Here is a 23,227-nt window from a genome sequence, read left to right as displayed (position 1 = left end):
AAAAAGAACGTTTGGCAAAATGTCTGAACGTGTGTATAATAGGAAAATTGAGTCCTGATGTGAGATGACATTAAATGGATAGTTCACCCAAAAATGAAAATTCAGTCATCAGCTTACTCTCATTCCATGCCTTTATTTCATTGCTTTCTGTGGAAGGACATTTTTCTTTCTATACAGTGGAAGTCACTGGGGCCCGATGGCTGAGTGAATGATCTCATCTGCATAAACTATTCATTTAAAAAACATCTGACCAATCTAAGAAATGCGGAGTAATTTAAACCCAAATTGGGCAAAATATGGACAAACCCAAATATTGAGTTTAATCCTATTCATTTAATTCAAAAATATTGACCCGGCAGTTGGGTTTAGGAATGCACGGATCCCGATACTTCGATCAACAACAGAACATTGTCGTAAGGAATGCTCAAATAATGTGGCCTAGTTTACAGCAAGCATCATGTTTTTAGTGAGATTGTGTGTCTGTCATATACAATCAGCCTATGGGTCTGTTATTTTTACTTAAGAAGACTGTTATGTGAGTTTATCACAACTATAGAAACTGTATTATGCTTAAAAACAAAAAAATAAAATAAAACGCAGTTTCAGGATCAGATCTGTATTGGTCGATACTCAGAATTTTGGTATCAAAATCGGATCGGTTCCCATTAAATGGTATTAGTGCATCCCTTGTTGGGTTAGTCCCCAATACACCTAAAAATGAGTTGAAAAAACCTGGCATTCTTCAGAGTGTTGTGCTTTATTTTCCTGATAAACAGTAGTGCTGACAGTCAACCTGCATATAGATAAAATCATAGCTTTAAAAGTCAAAACATGGGCTTGGGCTAAATATAACAGACTAAGCTCCTCTAACCAGTGTGCAGAAGAGATACAAACTGTGTTTTATGATAAACAGCATCACTAATTCAAAGAGTGCTACCCTGAATTGTCATCAAACAGGAAACTCTTTAAGATGCTAAAATAGATTATGGATAAAGGATATGCAGACTTTAAATTGGGGAAATATTTTATACATGGCAATAGGAAAGTAATGCAGCCATGACACTAACGCCCCATTCACACGGGGCTTCAGCGTCAACGCTTGACTGAAGGCGTGTCTGAAGTTGGGGCTGAAGCGATCGTCATAGAAGCGTCAGCCAATTAAAATTCAGTCAGCAATAGGCCACTGTCTAGCTGGTGTATTTGCATACAGCGATCTGATTGGCTGACGCTTCCATCGGCACTTGAAAAGCTGAGCTAGTCCCAACTTCTGCAGCGAGTAGCCGACATATCCAAAATGCAGTTCGGCAACGCCTGACGTCACCCATTCAAAGTAAATGAGTTGCGTTGACGCTGACACCCCGTGTGAATGGGGCGTAAGCATTATTTTGTCTATTTTTTGCATATTTATATCTCAGTCTAGTGCAGAAAATAAATGCCCAAGCCTCTATTTTTAAAACACTTTGCTCTGTGTACGTTTCGCTGGACTTTTTAATGACAAATCTCCTAAAGGGTGCTGTCTACATTTTTGCGAATTAACACTTTAGTTAGTGTTTAGTGTTTTGTTGTAAATTTCAGATACACATTCTTTTGCAAACGTCCATAAGAAGTTATTGCTATTAAGATGACATGCATGCAAGTTATATATCAATATAAATGTGGGGCGGGGCGATGGATCACGATGCCGGCTCAGCATTGTGAAGTTTGTCAGCCATCAGCGATGGACGATGGCATAGTCTATCAGCCCAACCCTAAAGGTGATTTGAAGTTTGCAGATGAGCCTGTGTTGTTCAGCAGAATTCCTGAAATGTTGCAAATCAGAACCAAGTATCCCAGACAGCCGTGTAATAATTATTTATAAAGTCCACTTATAGATGAGCAGAATAGCCAGAGTGTTGTGCTGTCAGTATTTAATGTACCTGTGATTAAAGCAGGTCCGAGTCAATCAGCACATAAGACAACGTCACATTCCAGAACATTTTACTCTGATTAGTTCATATTTCCCTCATCGTTCATCACTGCATGACATTAACATTAAACGTTACTGCCGTGTCCTGATTCTGAACCCCGCACCAGAACAGAAACACATGATAGTAAGTATCCTCTCTCAATAACATCCTGTGAGAAACACTGTCAAACGGTGTTTTCCACTCCATATCTCATGTTGTAAACTTGTTTAAAGAACATTTCAAACAAGCGAAGTCTTAAGCAACCGTCATGACACAAACATCAAACTCGCTAACGGAGTCAGATCTGGTCCTGACTTGTGCATATCTGCACTATGACCTCAAAACACATCTTACGGCAGACATCAACACATCCAAACCTTGTTGTGAGGTGTGGTTCTGCATTGCGTTGGAAGACAGACAAAACAATGATTCACTATCCAAAACTGGAGTCTGACACATTTACACAAACAGCTAGAATGTACTCAATCATATTTAACCTTTTTCCTGAGCAAAACATGAGTGGTGCTTCAAACATGCAAACATAAAGCTCAAGTGCTGCATTAGAAGGTTGAAAAAAAAAAGTAAAAATACCAAAACCCCTGGTTTTAGACCACAATAATTAATTAGTACGGTGTAGGGTCTCCTTTTGTGTCCAATACAGCATCAGTTTGTCTTGGAAATGACAGATACAAGTCCTGCATAGTGTGGCCAGAGGGATTTTGAGTCATTCGTCTTCATACATGTTTCTCCAAAATATCCCAAAGTGGCTTAATAATATTCGGTTCTGGTGACTGTGCTGTTCAACTTTACTTTCCTTTCCATGTGACTAATCTGTCAACAGTCTTGATACATCGCCTTCAGGATGCAATGTTTGAACCATTGGGTGGACATTGCCTTCCAGATTGGTTTGCTAGACCTTGGCAGTGAAGCACAAGTACTGGGCCATAATTTTTCAGCCCAAAACATCACTGATCTGCCCCCATGCTCCACTCTGGGGATGCAACAGTCTGAATGATGTGCTTCTTTGGGGCTTCTCCACACCGTAATTCTCCTGGATGAAACCATTTTTTTGGGGGATGTTGGTATTCACTATAATCCCGAGCCTATTTGAAATGGTATTTGGAATATTTGCTTTTATTGCTTAACATTAATTGCATAATGTCATATTTCAGCTGATTAAAAAAAAAGCATGAGGTAAAGAAATATATGACATTTGGAGAAAAAAGAAAATATGAATCAAATACATGAGTTTAGTATTGTGCTGGGTGTTTGCTGAAATTTACAAATACAGAGGTTTTTTTACTTTACTTTAAAGTGAAGTAAGAAAAAAAGTGACTGGAGAGATTATATATATATATATATATATATATATATATATATATATATATATATATATATATATATATATATATATATGAGCTATATCACACAAGCAGCAGTAAAATCTGGCTGTGTATTGACACTAGTGGTAGGTGTGGGTTGACGATATACAGCAACATGGCAATACTACAAGTGTAATTTTGCGTTTATACAACAGTTTGATAGCATAATCAAGTATATAAATAAAGAAATCAAACACAGAGCGTCTCAAAAACCCTTTTGCATTAGGAACTACTTTCTACCGCCATTCATTCACATTTGCAGCTGACATCAACAGCAGAAGCCATTGCTAATTCACCAAGATCACTTTAGAGCTAGTATTTGAATGATTCTCTAGCGTAATGTCTAAAGTGATGACAAAACAGCTGATTTTGCTGACATTTTAAAAATATAAGGATGAACGCATGAAATGCCATCAATCTACAGAGATATCTCCCAACAGTATTACTTTCTATTACAGTCTACAGTATGTCTCTGTTGCAATTGGAAGATCACAATAATTAACCCCGAAAAAGCCAAAGCAGCACAATCACTACTAGATTGCTGTTGTGTTTGCGATAAGGAAAAACGCTAAACACATGTGGCCATTTCTTCTTTTTTTCTGCCAACACAACACACATTCCCGAAATGCGAGTCTTATCTCACACTCAATACACAAGAATTGTATGGTATGAATACAGCACTACAACATACAAAAGAGAAAGATCAATTTAGAAAGTCACTTACCAGTAATAATGTTAATAATAATGTTAATAATAATAATATTTAATAATGATTTGATCAGCTGTAGTTCAAAATTATAATGGTTTTTCTCCTATAAGGGCTTATTATGTCGTCATAATGTGGATGGACAACGTCAACCGTCTTTGGTCTGCTCAATGACAGGCTAATGGCCGCCAACGCGCTGTATCTCAGCAATTAGAAATATTTAAAAATAGACACTATCCTTATAAATAAACTGCATAGCCGCAATCTAAACGATTACATTCTCGACTAAAAAAGCCTCAAAAGTACATTCTTTTGCCCAAAAGCAGTAATATTTGTCAAACTGTAGAGTGTCCTCTGCTTGTTGCTGTATGTGGGTGGAGTAATACACAAGGGTAAGGGGTTAAAAGGCAGGACTTTCTGTCTTGGGTTTTGGTGAAATTCACAAACAAAACAAGAAATGCAAGAAATGCAAACTCTTTGTGTAACAAAGTACTTTCATACTCAATCATATTATGTTATCATAACTCCAGAATCCAGATGTATCATTATTTTCCTTGTTCACTGAAAACTTCAATCCATCTTTCGGCTCAAGCATTCTTGTATAAATCAGATGGTAGAGAACACTGAACAGCAGGGAGATGGCGTCTCTTTGCGTCACAACCACGTTAACATCTAACCTGAACTGGCCCATCACACAGGTGCACATGCAGGGGAGACAAAACAAAACACATGCCATCAATACCGGGCCTGCATGGAAAAAATCCTGACGCCTTTGAGTTCTGCACTTCATCAATAACATCAAACAAATATTTCAAAATCGCAAAACAACTGGAGTGTTTGTCTAAAAATCCCGAAGCCATCCCACGATCGGCCTTCATACTGCTGTCCAAAACACGAGATATGCAAAGCAATATATATCATTTGCATGGTAAAGGGTATGATGAAAGATTACAAATGTGTGATGTCAAAACATCCAGATTCAAGGAAGCATTCCAGTATGGACCAGAGCAGCTGTGAACCTGAAAACACATGGCGGGAGCGAAATGTAGCTCATTGGGTTTTCCAAAGGACTGATGCTTCAGCAACGAAAGCAACAAATAACAAAATGACAAAAGCGTCAACGGTGCAAAGTAATTCAGCATCAAAGATCCATACATTAGCTATGTTTCAATCCACCAATTTGTATGCACTTTTTCCTAAAATCGCTTAAAAAGTGCTTAATGGAAATGCCACATTTTGAAAATGCACATTAAAAAACTGTATGCTGACAACTGAGTAAGATAAACCTTTTATGCGATAAGCAAATATGTGCATGAACCACTATTGAACACATTTACCAAATAAATTCCACTATGTGCATCAAAAAAACATGTTTTTTGTTTTTGTTTTAACAGATCATTTGATGATAAGATGGTCGCAATGAGACAGCATTAATGGAGAAACTGGTGATCTGACCAACCACCAAGCCACCATACCTCCCTGTTCCATTTCACATTATTGATATTTACAAGAACATATTATCGAAAATAAAGGATTATCTTATGCAGCAATGTATACAGTAAATAGCAGCACGACAGAAGTGTAATTTATTTTGGCTGTCTACGGTCAACCACACCACTAGTCGCTCTAAACAAAGGTGCAAAGCAGTTCAGCATCAAAGATCCTGACATTATCTATGTTTCAATCCACCTATTTATATGCCCTTTTTCCCCAATATCGCAAAAAAAAATATTTTTTTTTCTGCTTGATGGAAATGGCACATTTTAAAAATGCACATTAAAAAAGGTATGCACACAACTGAGTGGGATAAACTTTTTATGTGATAAGCAGAAATGTGCATAAACCAAAATGGAAACATATTTACCAATAAAATTCCAGCTGAACTATATATATATATATATATATATATATATATATATATATATATATATATATATATACACACACACACACACACACACACACACACACACACACACACACACACACAACCCTTATACACATATATATATATATATATATATATATATATATATATATATATATATATATTAGGGATGTAACGGTATTGTAAATACCGTCATACCGCAATATTAATTTTTTTCGATATTACCGAAGTCGCATGACTCGGTAAAACTATAGGTCTTCTGAGAAAATTAATGCGGTAATGCGGAAATGGAGTGTGCTGCTAGTAGCGGAGATGAAAAAAAGATGGAAATGATCGAACCTAAAGCGGGTGTTGTCGCCGCGCGCGTGCTGAATAGCAGTGTTGTCGCGCGCGTTCTGATCAGCTGTGTTGTCTCGCGCGTGTTGTCTCGCGCCGAGGGGGGGTGGAGCGCGCATACTCAAGAGCGGTGTTGTCTACTGAAGGGCTGTACGGAGGTTGTGTCGCGTCGCGGGGGCACTTTTGATCGATTTGGAAGGGCATTTTCTATCCAAGACTAAAAAGGGCATGTGCACTGCACAGGTTGAGCCCTATGTGTGCACGTGCCTGCAAGTTGGGGAATACGACTAATAGCAGTCATGGGGACTGCAGAAACACAGCACACTGTTCAGATTGATGCAGACATTGACTTGTACCGCAAAGAGATCTCTATCTCACTCATGGTTTGTCTTCTCAAGTGGGGGAAAGACAATGCACAACGTTACCCACTGCTGTCAACATGGGCCAAGTCATATGTCTGTCCCAGAATCCTCAGTCCCAAATGAGAGGGTTTTTTTCTGTTGCAGGGGACATTGTAAATACCCAGAGATACCAGCTTTTACCAGATTATAGTTATATGATAATTTTCCTTTAAACCCATCTCTATCTAAGTAAGTGAGTGAGTGATTAAATGTTGAATGTGATGAGTTTTCAACAATACTAAATTTAAACTTAATTTTTTTACATGGTTTAATAATTTTTTGTTATTAAAATTGAAGTTCCTGTTTCAAAGCTTACAGATAGATGGCTAATTTGTATGTCATTGACACTTTTGGCACTTTTTTGGAGTATTTTCAAAAGTTTTGTTTTTCCTGTTAATGATTCAATAAATACCGTACCGTGACATTCATACCGAGGTATTACCGTACCGTGAAATTCTGATACCGTTACATCCCTAATATATATATATATATATATATATATATATATATACACATATATACATATATACATACACACACACACACACACACACACACACACACACACACACACACACACACACACACACACACACACACACACACACACACACAGTTGAAGTGATAATTATAAGCCCTTCTGAATTATTAGCAACTATTTTCCCCCTTCTTTTAATGGAAAGAAGATTTTTTTTCAACCCATTTCTAAATTTAGTTTTAATAACTCATTTCTAATAACTGATTTATTTTCTCTTTGATATGATGGCAGCACATACAATTTTACAAGATATTTTTTCAAAACACAAGCATTTAGATTAAAGTGTGCTTCATAGGCTTCAATAGGGTAATTAGGCAAGTCATTGTATAACAGTAGTTTCTTCTGCAGACAATCAAAAAATATATTGCTTGAGGGGGCTAATAATATTGACCTTAAAATACGACTCAAAACATTTAAACCTGCTTTTATTCTAGCCAAAATAAATCAAATCAGACTTTCTCCAGAAGGAAAAAATTTTATAGGAAATACTGTGAAAATGTCCTTGCTCTGTTTATCATCATTTGGAAAATATTTATTAAAAGAAAAATTCACAGGAGGGTTAATGATTTTGGCTTAAACTGATAGCCGTTAACCTTCATCATGCTGACGATCAAACACAAAACGTGATAATATCTCATGCGATTGTCTTCTGACCGGGTGCACCTGAAAACACATGAATGACACTCCTCAGAGTATGAGAAGCATACAGATCTTTAGTATCTATGTCATTTGTAAAATAAAGACTTGCAGGTTAAGGAAACAGGATAGGAGGAAGTTGCCACGGGCCTTAAAAAATGTATATTTATATAGACAGATAGGTAACTTTAGAATAGACAGAAATATCTATTTATTTGTGCAACAGTTGTCAATGTTCTGTGCGCTGCAGACGCAAAAAGCAAACGCCTGCACGCTGCTTCTGCTCTCCATACGTGCGCATGGGGTGAGAAACAAGCCTGACTCTCAGCTATTTTTTCATATACACACCGACGTTGCAGGCTTACACAGAACCCAAAATGAAAGTATGTGATTGGGTCAGCCCAATGTCAATAAAGAAAAGAACCAATGGGCTGCAGATTATGTCACATGAGCCGGTCTGTTTGAAAAAGAAACAGAATGTCACAGATCACAGCATCGTCAATTAATTAGGCAGAAAAAATGACAGTCTGCTTAGTGCTTTATGGGCCGATCAGATCATAAGAAGATGATCAGACAGCCCGGCCCAAAAAGTACATCGACCCTGTGGGAAACTGGCCAGTCTGGCCCTGACCATGCCTAGTGTATATACATCTAAAATGCACTTCGAAGAGCATTTACTTCAGTTCTTTTCATGATAACTTAGCTAAACAGTAAACAGTCCCTTTGACTTATTGGATGGAAAAACCGTGCTTTATTCAAAAAAAATTTATTCGATATTCCTGTTTGCGCATAAATCTAATTCACATCTTTGGATGGAAACATAATAACTTTTGATGCTCATATTTTGACTTCCTATTACAACCAGTTAAGCAATATCCAAATGAAATGTGGTCAACCATGTCAGAGAGTTGGAGTAGAGGTCATCCAATTCAAAGATGTTTCCATATTACCAGCGATCAGGAAACTTGACGTGATCAATCCAAGTTCATCAACAGTTCATCAGTATAACCTTTCCCCAGCTTCACTGAGGAACAAATTCAGCAGGCATATCATTTGACGAACTCAATCGTCTTTGTTTTTCCGCTTTTAAAAAGAACATTGAAGGTGCTTGCGTTGAGTTTTTGTTTCTGATGAAGTACATTTTGTCTGCTGTGATAAACATCTTAATGGCGATTGTGAATGATCTAGGCCAAAACTGCAATCTTCTATTGCAAAACAGCAGCATAGTTGAAGAAACCAAAACAAAGTGTCACTACCGTGAAACAGTTCCATTTGACTCCACCAGCTTATCTTTCCATGAAGCAGTTAGCCCTGAAATCAACATCCTAAATTAATGTTAAAATGTGGTCTGCCAATAAAGTTTTCCACTGACCAGTAGCAGCAAACATTTCCTCTGCACATCAGAGGTGTGTCATTTCCGATGATAATGCTAGACATATAGTTGAAGTCAGAATTATTATGAATGTTTTTTTTTTTTTTTTCCCAAATGATGTTTAACAGACCAAGGAATTTTTCACAGTATTTCCAGTAATATTTTTTCTTCAGGAGAATGTCTTATTTATTTTATTTCGGCTAGAATCAAAGCAGTTTTAAATTTTTTAAAAACCAATTGGAGGTCAATATTATTAGCACCATTAAGCAATATATTTGTCTACTGGACAAACCATCATTATACAAAGATTTGCCTAATTAATGTAGTTAATGGGCACCTATTTTACCTCTTTTCAAGATTTAATATAAATCTTTAGTGTCTCTAGAATGTGTCTGTAAAGTTTCAGCGCAAAACACCCATCAGATTATACCTTTCAGAATATTGGAATTGTCTGCTCTGAACACATTGTAGGTGTTTTAGTTGTCTGTGCCTTTAATTCTAATTCTCCCTGCCCCCACATTCATGTCATAGTGTGCATCAATCTCCGGCTGCTTCAGATAAATAGCACAGTGACAGACATAAAGCAGATCTCACGTAACGTTTGTGAAAAATACTAGTTAAAACTTTCCCAATGATTATTTGATGTATTTGTTGTGGAGTTAATTCAAGCCTTCTGCAATGATGAGTCACACACAATGACGGAATAATCCGCCAACTTATCCAGCATTTATTTTATGCAGCGGATGCCCAACCAGCTGCAACCCATCACTGGAAAACACCGAAACACTCCCACCCACACCCACACACACACACACACTCATACACTATGGACAATTTAGCTTACCCAATTTCCTTATACCACGTCTTTGGACTTGTGGGGGAAACCGGAGGAAGCACACACGAACACGGAGAGAAAAAGCAAACTCCACACAGAAATGCCAACTGACCCAACCAAGGCTCAAACCAGCGACCTTCTTGCTCTGAGGTGACAGCGCTTCCCACTGCGCCACCGCGTCACCCATACAAAGTAGTTAATCAAAGCTATTAATCAAAGAGCCAACAATTATCATATAATGTATTGCCAGATTTACCAGAAAACAACTTTAGGTTGATCAGCAAAAGGCTTCTCTCTGTGCCTGTATAATATGACAAACTGCAAGAAAATAACATGTTGAATAACTAAAAAAGTAAAAGCACATAACTGAAAGCAGTCTACCTCTTAAAAACTAAATACACAAAACACACTCCATCCAAAACAAACTTAACAGAAGACACACACACAAAAACATTGCTCGTCCATAAACACCAACTGCTCATTACTGAAACATTATGGTCTACATTTGATTACTGCATTCCTCTATTCATTAACTTAAAAAAAAGACAGAGAGATCACACAAACATCTGATATTTGAACTCTTAAAAAAACCCCATGTTTTGTTCATGATAAATGTAGTGTTTCACAGCAGGTTTTACTAACATTATGTAACGCATTTTTCTCAGCATGCAGGTTTAATCAACAGGATCTTTTACACTCTTTATGATGATGCAGTAAATTGGTTACCTGGTTTCTCTTTGCCAGGGGCCATTTATTGTCCATAATGCAGCATCATCATTCAGTCAATATAATTAGTCAATTAAAGGTTCATCGACTGTAAGACTAGCATTCTAGTTTTATAATGTTTGTTCCTGACAAATACAGTTAGACCGATACCGATAAGCAAAGATGCCTCAGAACATAACACAATGATATGTCACTCTCTTTTGTGACATACATTTTCCAGAATATCTTTATATTCCACAGAGAGATTTCTTCTCAATCAAGTCAGTCAGATACATTAGTACTTGCCCTGCTCTCAATTTAAAGGAATGGTTCTCCAAATCACTAAATGAAATAGTTTAACTTATAGTTTTTTACTTTGACTTAATGAAAAAGATCTATGGCTACTCATAAACTGAATATCTTAAGCACAACTCAAACCGAATTAGTTATTTAACCATATTTTTTTGTTTTCACATAACTCTAATGCTAGATGCAATACTCAAATTATTTGAGTAGCTAGTTGTTTGGACTTTATTTGTTCTATTAACTAATCTCATGGTGGTTTGATAACTGAACTTTAAATGTTTAGGTTATTAATACTCTAAATGTTTTACGATCAACACAAAAATGTACTTTATGTGTATTTGACAAAAAAAAGTTAAACTTACAGTACTTGAACCTTTGTCTGTAAACCTGTTTGACAGTGTTTAAAAAAACAAGTATTTTTAATAATAAAATAAAGAAATAAATAATAAATATATAAATAAATAAATATAAAAAAATAATCCTTTAACTTTGCACAGGAAAAAATAAAATAAAATGGAATAAATTTTTTTTACTTCAATTATCCTGTAAATCATGTTAACAGAAACATTAATCGCAAAAAATTAAAGTATAAGTTATATGTCTAACCAAAGCCACATGCACACTATAACAAGTGTATGTACAACTACAGCCAATAAAGTAAACTAAAATAAAGATGGCATGGTGGCGCAGTGGTTAGCACCATCGCCACACACCAAAAAGGTTGCTGGTTTAAGCCCGACTGGGCCAGTTGGCGTTTCTATCTGGAGTTTGCATGCTCTCCCCTTGTTGGCATGGGTTTCCCACGGGTGCTTCAGAATCCCCAACAATGTATGGTTTCCCAGTAATGGGTTGTGGCTGGAAGGGCATCCACTGCGTAATGCATACGCAAAGGACTCCTTATAAATAAATGACTAAGTCGAAGGAAAATTAATGACTGAATGAAAATAAAATAAAATAAAATAGAAACAAAAATAAATAAAAATAAAACAAAATAAATATGATGATAAAAAATAAGAATAAAACTTAATAAAAAATAATAAAACAAAAAATGAAATAAAAACAAAAATAAACAAAATAAATAAATAAATGAAGCAAAAATAAAATAAAATAAAATAAAAATAAAATAATAAATAAATAAACGAATAAAATAAAATAACAATAAAACAAAAACTAAATAAAATAAAATAATAAATAAACGAATAAAATAAAATAACAATAAAACAAAAACTAAATACAATAAATAAATTAATTAATAAATTAATTAATTAAATTAAAATAAAACACAAAACCAATTAAAATAAAACATTAATAAAACTACATAAAAATGAAATAAAAACAAACAAAAAAAATTAAACAAATAAAAAAGCAAAAACAAATGTTAATTAACATAAATGAAATTAAAGTCATTCTGTTACAGTTACACCTCATTACATCTTCTGAAAATAATTATGTTTATTATCATTTATTTCAATAACATTACATAAGAGTTTTTAAAAAAAAATCAGTATGACCAGTCCTTTCGGAAAACTGCTCAGAGAAACATTTTAGCTCATAATGCGCAAAGCCTTCTCATTTCTTATCCTTATCTTAAGCAATCTAAAAATTCCAGATGCACTTTTTTATATGAGGACGATGCCTGAATCCACTCAACCCCCCACTAATGCCAAGAACACAGAGTTCTCCATGCAGCACAACATAGCCATTTATGCACTGAAATCTGCATGAGTCTAAAAGAGAGGACACTGCTTACTACAAGTGACAGAGATGATTCAGCAAGTGCAGCTTTAAAGCCTGGAGGAAAGCCAGCTGATCTGATGAGCTTAGAAGAGGATAGTCAGTGTCTTTGAGCTACTGGAAGAAAAACCTCACTCATTTGAACTCTATGAATGCTAATAACTGCTCAGAAAGACTCCAAGCCACCTACTAAACAAACAAAAAAAAAAAACTGTTGTCCATTCAGAAAAGACTTGGACTACATCATAAGAATGACTGGAAATGTTTATGGAGTGTTTTTACGTTTGAGTCTTGATCTTTTAAAAAGTGTTGGTTACACTTTAGTTGAAGGGGTGTTCATAAGCCTGTCACGAAACCTTTATAATCATTACATGACACATCATAAATGTATATGAGATGCAACTAAGTCATTAAGTACCATCATTAAGTACCATTTGCTCAGTTATGACATTTTAAAAGCAAAGATGACTGTTTGTTATGACAACTTGACTTAAAGAAATACATCACAACCTGTGTTTGTATTTGTCATAACCACGTGACATGATCAAGACAATAACACTTGTCACAAATCTGCCATAAACATGACTGTCATGAAGCCATTATGAAGGTTATACGTTTTAAGGCAGTGTCAATAATATTTTTTTTAGCTCAATTACAGTTGTATAAACTGAATTTGTCAATAAAATTACATTAAATGATGCTCTTAAATGTAATTAGAGTAATGACACTTTTAATGAGACATTTTAATGACAAACGCCATTGGTTCCACTGAAAAAGTGATCAGAAAATGGTCATGACACAATTATAATGGTGCATTTTTTTCTAATTTGCTTGCTGCTGAAAACACTATTGGTTTGATTTAGGTCAGTGTTTCTAGACCATGTTCCTGGAGGACCACCAGCTCTACCAATTTTCAATGTCTCCTTAACTAAACAGAACAGATCATCAGTTCATAAGCAGAGATCGCAAGACCTGTACTGGCTGTTACACATAATTAAAGACATCCAAAACATGCAGTGTTGGTGGTCCTCCAGGAACATGGTTGAGGAACACAGGTTTAGACTAGTGATATGCTTGTCTAGGTAAACTATTAGACAAGCGCACCTTGCTGTGGATGACTACAAGAAGGATGTGTATTTAAAGCATAAAATGTAAACAATGCCGTCTGTTGGATTTGATATCTGAAACGTACAAGGGAGCAACGTATTTCGATTTCGTTGTACTAACCGAAGTTTTATTGCAATAATAATAATTGTGAATGTAATAGTTACAGTACATAGAACGTTAGTGTGTTTACATTAACAGTGCATGCATGAGTATTGTAATCTTTTAAGAACTTACACAATGTTTTTAAAATGTTTAAAGGACTCAAAAATGAAGACAAATGAAGATCTGCTACAAACAAATGAAGATCTGCTACAAAAAGACACATTTCTATGAACTTAAACATGTACTGTCAACTACGATTAAAACAATAATTAAGCATTCTGTCCTTTTCATGTTTGAATTTTCTGATGACATGTCCTGTTTTGTTTGTTTTAGAAGCTTTTGATGCTGTTCAAATTGTAGTCAACTGGCTACTAGTGTTGTCACGATACTGGAATTCATCAGTTGATGGTCATCAATTCACCAAACTCACCGCTGTTTACTGAGTGTAACAGATATAGGGACACTGGAACATTTTAGAGCCATGAAGATCAGCTGGTCTGTTTATAAGCTGACATACGATCGATCATCTGATGAATCGACTGATCTTCACAGCTTTAAAACGCTCCAGTGTCTCTGTATCTTTGGTTGCACTCAGTAAACAGCGGTGAGTTTGGTGAATTACTGATTACCTTCAGGGCCAATCACGGTCATTTCCGTTGAGCATGTGAACATAATGGCAAATCAACGGTGTTTAAGAATGTAATCAACAGAGCTTAAATGTTAGTGGGAAATGGATGTTTTTTTTTATAATTATTTTTTAGTTTTTTAGTTTTAGTTTTTTTTTTTTTTTCACCTTTATTGTGACAGGACAGTAGAGAATTCAGACAAGAAAGTATTGGGAGCAAAGAGAGAAAGGATCAGCAAAGGACCTTGAGCCGGGAATCGTACTCGGGTCACCGTGGGTACGTTGGTTCTATATAGTTGAAGTCAGAATTATTAGCCCCCCCTCCCCCCCTGAATTTCTTACTCTTTTTTAAATATTTCCAAAATTATGTTTAACAGAGGAAGGACATTTTCACAGTATGTCTGATAATATTTTTTTCTTCAGGAGAAAGTCTTATTTGTTTTATTTCGGCTAGAATAAAAGCAGTTAATAATTTTTAAACACCATTTTAAGGTAAAAATTATTAGCCTCTTTAGGCAAAAAATATTTTCGACAGTCTACGGAACAAACCATCATTATACAATAACTTGCCTAATTACCCTAACCTGCCTAGTTAACTTAATTAACCTTAAGCCTTTAAATCACTTTAAGCTTGAAAAGTATGTAGTAAAATATTATTTACGGTCATCATGGCAAAGATACAATATATCAGTTATTAGAGATGAGTTATTAAAACTATTATGTTAGGAAATGTGTTGAGAAAATCTTCTTTCCATTAAACAGAAAACAGGGAAAAAAAATAAACAGGGGGCTAATAATTCTGCCTTCAACTGTATTGCATAGCACAGTACCCCTAGGCTACTAGGGCCGAAAGAAATGGACGGTTTTAAAACTTTGGTCAACACTACCAGCTACTATCAGCTTATCAAAGGTATAAGTAGATTAAACATTACAAAAACCACATGTTTAATATTAATAAAACACATATTATGGGATTAATCAATGGCATAAATAAATTGTAATGGTTATATGTTTGTTTGCTCGATTTAAAAGTGGAAACAAATGCTAGAAATCATTTTAGTCTGAAAGTTTCCAATGGTAAATTTCAGCAAAATTCAAGAATAACTGTGTGTACTGAATCAATTATAATAAACTTTATTTTAGAGCATTGAGCATTCGGTCCTTTTTATGGTGGAATTTTCTGATATCATGTCCTGTTTTCAGTGATTTTGGTGCTGTTCAAACTGTAGTCGACCGGCTACCGAGCTGTCAAAGCTAACAAGTTGATTAAACATAAAAACCACAAGTATAATATCAATAAAATACATATTATACAAATAATCAATGGTATAACTTAAATGTCATTGATATATGTTTTTTCCAGAGATGGGTTGCGGCTGGAAGGGCATCCGCTGCGTAAAAACGTGCTGGATAAGTTGGCTGTTCATTCCGCTGTGGCGACCGCAGATTAATAAAGGGAATAAGCCGACAAGAAAATGAATGAATTAATGATATATGTTTGTTTGCTCGGTTTAAAAGATGAAACAAAGAGTAAAAAAATCATTTTGGTGTGAATTTTTTCAGCAAAAATCAAGAATAACTGTGTGTACTTAAATAACTATAAATCATATTTTAGCACTTAACTTCAAACTAAATAATACAGACTTGCAAAGGCGGTCCGTGAAAATCACTGGGTGTTTTTGTGTGCTAGTGCAGTTCAGTTTATTTACCAGTTTGTTTGGAGTTTTCACTTATAATCCAAAGTTCACATAAACCTTTCTCAGTCCCCTGAAACATGTGAAAACACTCAAGAGTGAAAATGAAAGCGTTCAGCACCACTGCATATTTAAACAACCCATGAGAGCAACTTCTTAAAGGAGACCATCCCATCAATTCTGCGTGTCTATTTTGAGGCAAAGCATCAGCAATATGACACATTATATTCTCTAGAATTCTATACTATACACAGGATAAACATCTCATTAGTGACGTTGCACCAATTGTAACTTTAATAATGATTCATTTTATTGAATTATTTTTATCTTTATTATACAATTACTATACTACTATACTTGAAAAGACGATAAAAAAAAACACAGTTTATTTTAATTGCATCGTATTCTTTATTGTATTTATGGATTGTTTATTTGATTTTAAGCACTGCAACTGCAGAATCATCCCAAATCAATCTAAAATTATTAATTTTTTTACAACTAAAAATATTCAAGCCATCTGGTGAAATTGTATTCGTATCGTAATATACAGTTGAAGTCAGAATTATTAGCCCCCCTGTTTATTTTTTCCCCAATTTCTGTTTAGCAGAGAAGATTTATTCAGCACATTTCTAAGCATAATAGTTTAAATAACTCATTTCTAATAACTGATTTATTTTATCTTTGTTATGATGACAGTGAATAATATTTTACTAGATATTTTTCAAGACACTTTTATACAGCTTAAAGTGACATTTAAAGGCTTAACTAGGTTAATTAGGGTAACAAGACAGGTAAGGGTAATTAGGCAAGTTATTGTATAACGATGGTTTGTTCTGTTGAAATAAAAAATAGCTTAAAGAGGCTAATAATTTTGTCCTTAAAATGGTGATTAAAATATTAATAACTGCTTTTATTCTAGCCGGAATAAAACAAATAAGAGTTAATACAGAAGAAAAAATATTATCAGACATACTGTGAAAATTTCCTTGCTCTGTTAAACATCATTTGGGAAATATTTACAAAAAGCAAAAAAAAAAAAAATTAAAAGGAGGGCTTGTAATTCTGACTTCAACTGTATATTGCAGAATAACAAAATCTCGTAATGCTATTTTGCCAATATCGTGCAGTCCTAATCTATACTATATACACAGCATAAATATCTCATTAGTGTTTCTTTCCTTCTAAGTGACGAGCAGCCCATGACCTATTTTGTCCTGCCAAGTGACTCGAAGCGCAAACGCAGTCAATCATAACCTAGTCTCAAATCTAGCACAAAAGATCATTAGAGATGCAAAGTCTGCCTCTGCTTGCTTTTTTTATTTATTTATATATTATCTAAGAAGTAACAATCATAAAAAGACAGCGGGGAAAAATAAATAAATACGATTACCAGGATTTAATCAGCTCATCCGCCTCCCACTGATGGAAATATGCGATAAATGCAAATTATTATGCATTCCTTTCTTTTAATCTACAAATTTTTATCACATGTCAGCTTTGGATGTAGCCTAGGCATGGTTTACATTCTTTTTTAACACAAAAATCAGAAACCCTTTTGCTTGCATTTTGTGTTTTGTATACGTGACTTATTATACTATCCCGAAGCAATAGTCGGAAAATATACATTTGTTTTTATTTTTAATTTAGAGCGATTCTATTCGTTCAAAAGGAAGATTTTGATTAAGTGTTATGTAAACAAATGAGTGTTTTATAACAGGAAAGCAGCAAACAAAACGCACAAATGCTTTTCTGTAGTGATTCTGTGTTCTGATTTGTGAAGATAGATGCTATGTTGTTTTATTTTTGTCTTCTACAAAACATAACTGTACAAATGACTGCTTGTCAGATGCTATTTTTTAATCTACAAACTTTTATCACATACCATCTTTGGAAGTGGCCTAGGCATGGTTTACAGCCTCTTTTTTTTAAACCCCGTACAAACAAACAATCCGTTTTAAATATGTTTGTTTGTGTATTAGGTTTTGTATTCGTCATATAGTGTCCAGAAGCAATAGTCTGAAAATATACATTTGTTTTTATTTTTAATTTAGTGCTGATTCTATTTATACAAAAGTAAGATTTGGATTAAGTATAACGTAAACAAATTAGTGTTTTATAACAGTAGATACAAAGCATCTGTGTAGATTAGTTTTGTCTTCTCAGATTTCACTTCTCCTCTCAATTTCACATCCGTCACATCCACAACGGAGAGATGTCACATCCATAACGACACTTTTTCACCATAAATGTGAAAATATTAAATTGAATAAAACCAATCACTTTTGTTTTATAGAGAGACAACTCTTATCCTTTTGACTGTCAGTGTTTCTTTTGGGTCGTGCAATCTAATTCACAGATTTTCTACAAAGTATGTTGTATTCTGTAAACCCGCCGATTTTTTTTGCCACATCCATAACGTTTGTTTATTTTCCACATTTAAAGTACAAAACATGTTTACAGATTGATATTTTTCTGGTTTCATAACTCTGTGGTCAGTTGTTCTAGAAAATATAAACAAAAGTTTCAATATAATGTTAACAAACACTTTCTATGTGAATTTATGTTTAGAGTTTTTATTGCAAATGTCACATCCATAACGCTGGAATTGCTCCAATATATCTGTTTAATAAATCTGTTTTGTTTATATGCACCAAAATACATTGCCTAAATTTACTAAGAATTTAAAAAAAATTAAAAATAGTGGGTTTACTTAATTATGCTGAGCACTGCATGTAGGTTTTTTCAATGAGAATAAAGAGTTTTAAAAAAGAAGACAAGTGTTTTTGCGACTACTAAAGGGTAAAACTAATAGAGCTTCTCCTTCCTTCACTATTTGTGAATGTAAACATGCTCATGTGCTGTAGTAAAGGGGAGAAGCGTGGAGCACCTGTAGACTTCAGTCCACAACATTACGCACACATTCAGACACGTAAAGTCCTGCTTCCTCTGCATCCGCTTTCCACAACACAGGAAGAGCTTCCCGCACATACACATCCAGAGAAAACCGGACCAATCTCTACCGACCCAAACCCTGCCGTCAACAGTGTAAATCAATGCAGAATGAGCGCTTAAATCGGCATTTAGAGATCAATGCGTGCGGTTTGGAAACAAATAGTAGCAAGTAACCGCATGAGTCAAAGCGCGGTTTATTTCCACTGTTTACATGTACACGCGACTAATACGTGTGTGTTTGTGTGTGTGCTGAGGTTTACTTTAGAAGATGTTGTTAAAACACTCACATGTCACACGAAAACACAATGAAAATGTTTGAAATAGTGCTGAACACACATAGTAAAACAATAACAATCTTTTAAAACCTCCCATTCAGACAAGCGCGTTATATTTTATACGCATACTGTAATACGTAGTGTTGTTCCCTGCTAAAGCCGACACGTAATTCCTATTGATACGGATTACAGCAGGTCAAAGAAAGTGAAACCCATCCATTAATCTGTTGAGGCACAGCAGAAGAAGCATAGTAGTTGTTGCTAACGGCCTAAATAAATCACAACACTCCTCCACACAAACACACACACCGCAACTTACCAGCCTTCTCCTGGTCGTATCCTACCACTGTGAAATAATCAGCCAGTCTTGCCATGGTTTCCTCTTTTGGCTAAATTCTGCAGCACAATTCAGCATTTTTCTTTCTTCAAAAGCACAGCCATGTTTGACACAGAGGGAGCCAGTGCGCACGCGCGGACTGGCGGCTGTCCGTGCATGGGCGTGGGTCCTGCATTCACTCGCACTAGTGATAATAAACAACTAAATGCGTTTGAGTTAGGATACATTGAAGAGGTTTACCTTAGACTGGACGTGATGTATGTCATGTTAATGTTTGCGGTAATTAATTAATTTAATTAACTTTTCTTAAAGTAGAAGTGGATTTGTTGGTATAGCCTATTTTTAATGAGGCGTCGTTGTTGTTGTTGCGATGCTACAACTCAGAAAATATTATATATAATTATACTTTGTCGTGATGACCGACCTTTTAACACTTCTCCACTTTATTTAACAGTTTTTGTTTTGTTTTGGATATAGTGAGACAGACCCTTACACAAGTTGTTTTACAACATAATTCTGCTGAAAAGAAACAACTTAGGTTAGCTGGTTTTAACTGGTCGACCAGCCTGGTTTTAGAAGGGTTTTGAGTCTGGGTTTACAGTCTGGTCTTAGCTTGTCAGGCTAGAAGATGGTCAGCTAAAACCAGCCTATACAGGCTAGGAGCCCGGCTAAAACCAGCTATATCCAGTTTTAACCAGGCTGGTCAAGCTGGTTTTAGCTGGTTATGGTTGTTGCTAGATTGGATATGGTTGCGGCTGGAAGTTAACAAGAATAATTTATATTATTTATTAAATGTACAATTTATTGTATTTCATTAACGTCTACCCTCAGCCCAAACCTAAACCCAATCATCACAGTAAGGTAATAAGAGTAATTGTACAGAGTATTATTTATACTATCTATTAAACTACCCAATAAATTGTAATTTCTTACCGCCTACCCCCAACCCTAAACCCAACCATCACAGTACTGTAAAATATTCATTATTATTATACAGTGTCACAAAAAAAAATGCAGCTATATTAACGTGCATATCACACTTCCAGACAGCTGCATATCCCATCTAGACTTTACCGCTGGTTATTTACCAGCTAAGACCAGGCTGAAAATTGCTGAAACCAGCCTGAAAATGGTCAAAACCCCTCTAAAACCAGGATGGTCAACCAGCTACAACCAGCCCAGGCTGGCTTAAGCAGTTTTTTCTCAGCAGGAAAAAACAAAAATAAAACAAGTTAAACAATGATAACCACAAAAATCACCTTTGTTTTTGGTATCTTCCAAAACTATATGCTTAAACACAAACATAAAATGGCCAAAAATGGTAACCTTCACTGTAAAAAATGCTAGGTTCCAGCAATTTAGTAAACTTGTTAGTTTTGTTTACATTTTTAAGTGAATTGAACATAAATTTGTGCCACTATGACACTGTGTCGAATTTCCTACTGTAAAACTCTTCACACCAACTGGTCAAGCAGGTTTTAGAATATGGTAATTGGTTATTGGTTGATCTGCACCTTTTAGAACAGTGGTAGAGAATCTATGGCTCGCAAGCCACATGTTGCTCTTTGACCATAAACACGTGACTCTCCAGCTTTCTCTCTTCAATAATATTTTACAGTTTAAAAAATTGTCACTAGAAGTCAGTTTCCTATAAAAAAAAATCTAATTACGAAACCCTTTTTATAGATTTTTTAAAAATACAAAATTAATTTTAAAAAATGCTAATTGTTTGCCCTTTATTTTCTTAATAATAGGAAAATATGCTTTTTGTTCCTTAAAACTAGCCAAAAGTAAAAAGTTGCTGCATACATTATTTTGACTCAGTTGAAGTAACTGTAAATTTTTATAGCAGTAAAATGTTAAGTTTTTTAATTTGTGTTGCTTTTCAGAAAAAAAGAAGAGTTTATTTACCAGATTTTCATTCATGAACTTGCTCAACATGTGATGCTTCATATTTATTTTTGAACTGTGCATGGACATACAGTAAATCAAGGTTTTGTTTAAACCTGTATTATTTATAGTAGAGCAAGGAAATTTTCACAGTATGAAAAGTATTTAAGGTCAAAATTATTAACAAACCATTGTTATACAATAACTGGCCTAATTACCCTAACCTGCCTAGTTAACCTAATTAAGCCTTTAAATATTACTTTAAGCTGTATAGAAGTGTCTTGAAAAATATCTACTCAAATATTATATATGTATATAATATAATATATGTACTGCCATCATGGCAAAGATAAAATAAATCAGTTATTAGAGATGAATTATTAAAACAGAAATCGGGGAAAAAATAAACAGGAGGCTAATAATCCAGGGGAGCTAATAATTCTGACTTCAACGGTATAAATACACCCCAATGGCTCTTTAAAAATTTGCATTTGCCATAAAAATTAAAATGGCTCTTTGCTAAAAAGAGGTTCCCGACCCCTGTTTTTGAAAGAGCTAATGACCACAATAGTAAGACAGACCCTTACACAAATTAGCCATGATTTACAACATAAAACAAAATAATAAATAAATAAAACAAGTTAAACCATGATAATCACAATATCATTATCGTTTTTGGTAATCTCGAAAAACTATGGTTATACACAAACGTGAAATGCCAAAATAAGATAACTTAGAAAATGCTGGGTTCCAGCAGTTATGTTAAGTCATAAGGTTTGATTCAGTAAACAGCAAATGTTATGTTTTGAGTGTACTACTAGGTTAAAAGTTATTGTAGATGTTATTTTGTGCCACTATACTGTGTCAGATTTCCTACTGTAAAACCCTTGTCACACCAACCGGTCAAGCAGATTTTGGAACATGGTTCAGTAGCTTAGTTATTGGTTGATCTGTACCTTGAAAGAGCTAATGAACACAATAAGCACAAATTAGCCATGTTTTACAGCATAAAAACAAAAAAGAAACAAGTTAAACCATGATAACTACAAAATCACATTTGTTTTTGGTAACCTCCAAAACTATGGTTATACACAAACGCTAAATGCCAAAAAATGGTAACTTACACTGTAAAAAATGCTGGGTTCCAGCAATCAAGGTAACTCGTTAGTTTTGTTTACAAATGTAAGTGGATTTAACATAAAAAATTAAGTTTTCCCCTCAAAAAAAAAAAAACTTGTTTTTTGTGCTCATTTAAAATAGGTATTTTGAGTAAACAGCAAATGTATTTTTTTAATCTACTACTATAAGGTTGAAAAGTTATTGTAGTTGTTATTTTGTGCCACTACACTGTGGCAAATTTCCTACAGTACTGTAAAACCCTTCGCACCAACTGGTTAAGCAGGTTTTAGAACATGGTAGTTGGATGTTGGTTGATCTTCACCTTTTGGAAAGAGCTAATG

General features: G+C 34.7%; 1 protein-coding gene across 3 annotated transcripts in view; it reads right to left on the bottom strand.

Moving 5' to 3' along the window:
* Positions 1-19,990, bottom strand: part of sbf2 (SET binding factor 2) — a 288,968-nt gene extending 268,978 nt beyond the window's left edge. For all 3 annotated transcript variants that reach the window (XM_087262128.1, XM_087262129.1, XM_087262130.1), the window contains exon 1: positions 19,860-19,990. In XM_087262128.1, the coding sequence (XP_087118254.1) occupies positions 19,860-19,914 (55 nt within the window). In that variant the 5' untranslated portion in view covers positions 19,915-19,990. The remainder of the gene's footprint in view (positions 1-19,859) is intronic.
* Between the last annotated feature and the right edge of the window lie 3,237 nt (positions 19,991-23,227).

The sequence above is a fragment of the Danio rerio genome, chromosome 7 (genome assembly GCF_052040795.2).
Source record: "Danio rerio strain M-AB ecotype USA chromosome 7, GRCz13ab, whole genome shotgun sequence".
Taxonomy (NCBI): Eukaryota; Metazoa; Chordata; class Actinopteri; order Cypriniformes; family Danionidae; genus Danio; species Danio rerio.
The sequence above is the reverse complement of the archived record's forward strand: the minus strand, read 5'-3'. Positions and strand labels throughout refer to the sequence as shown.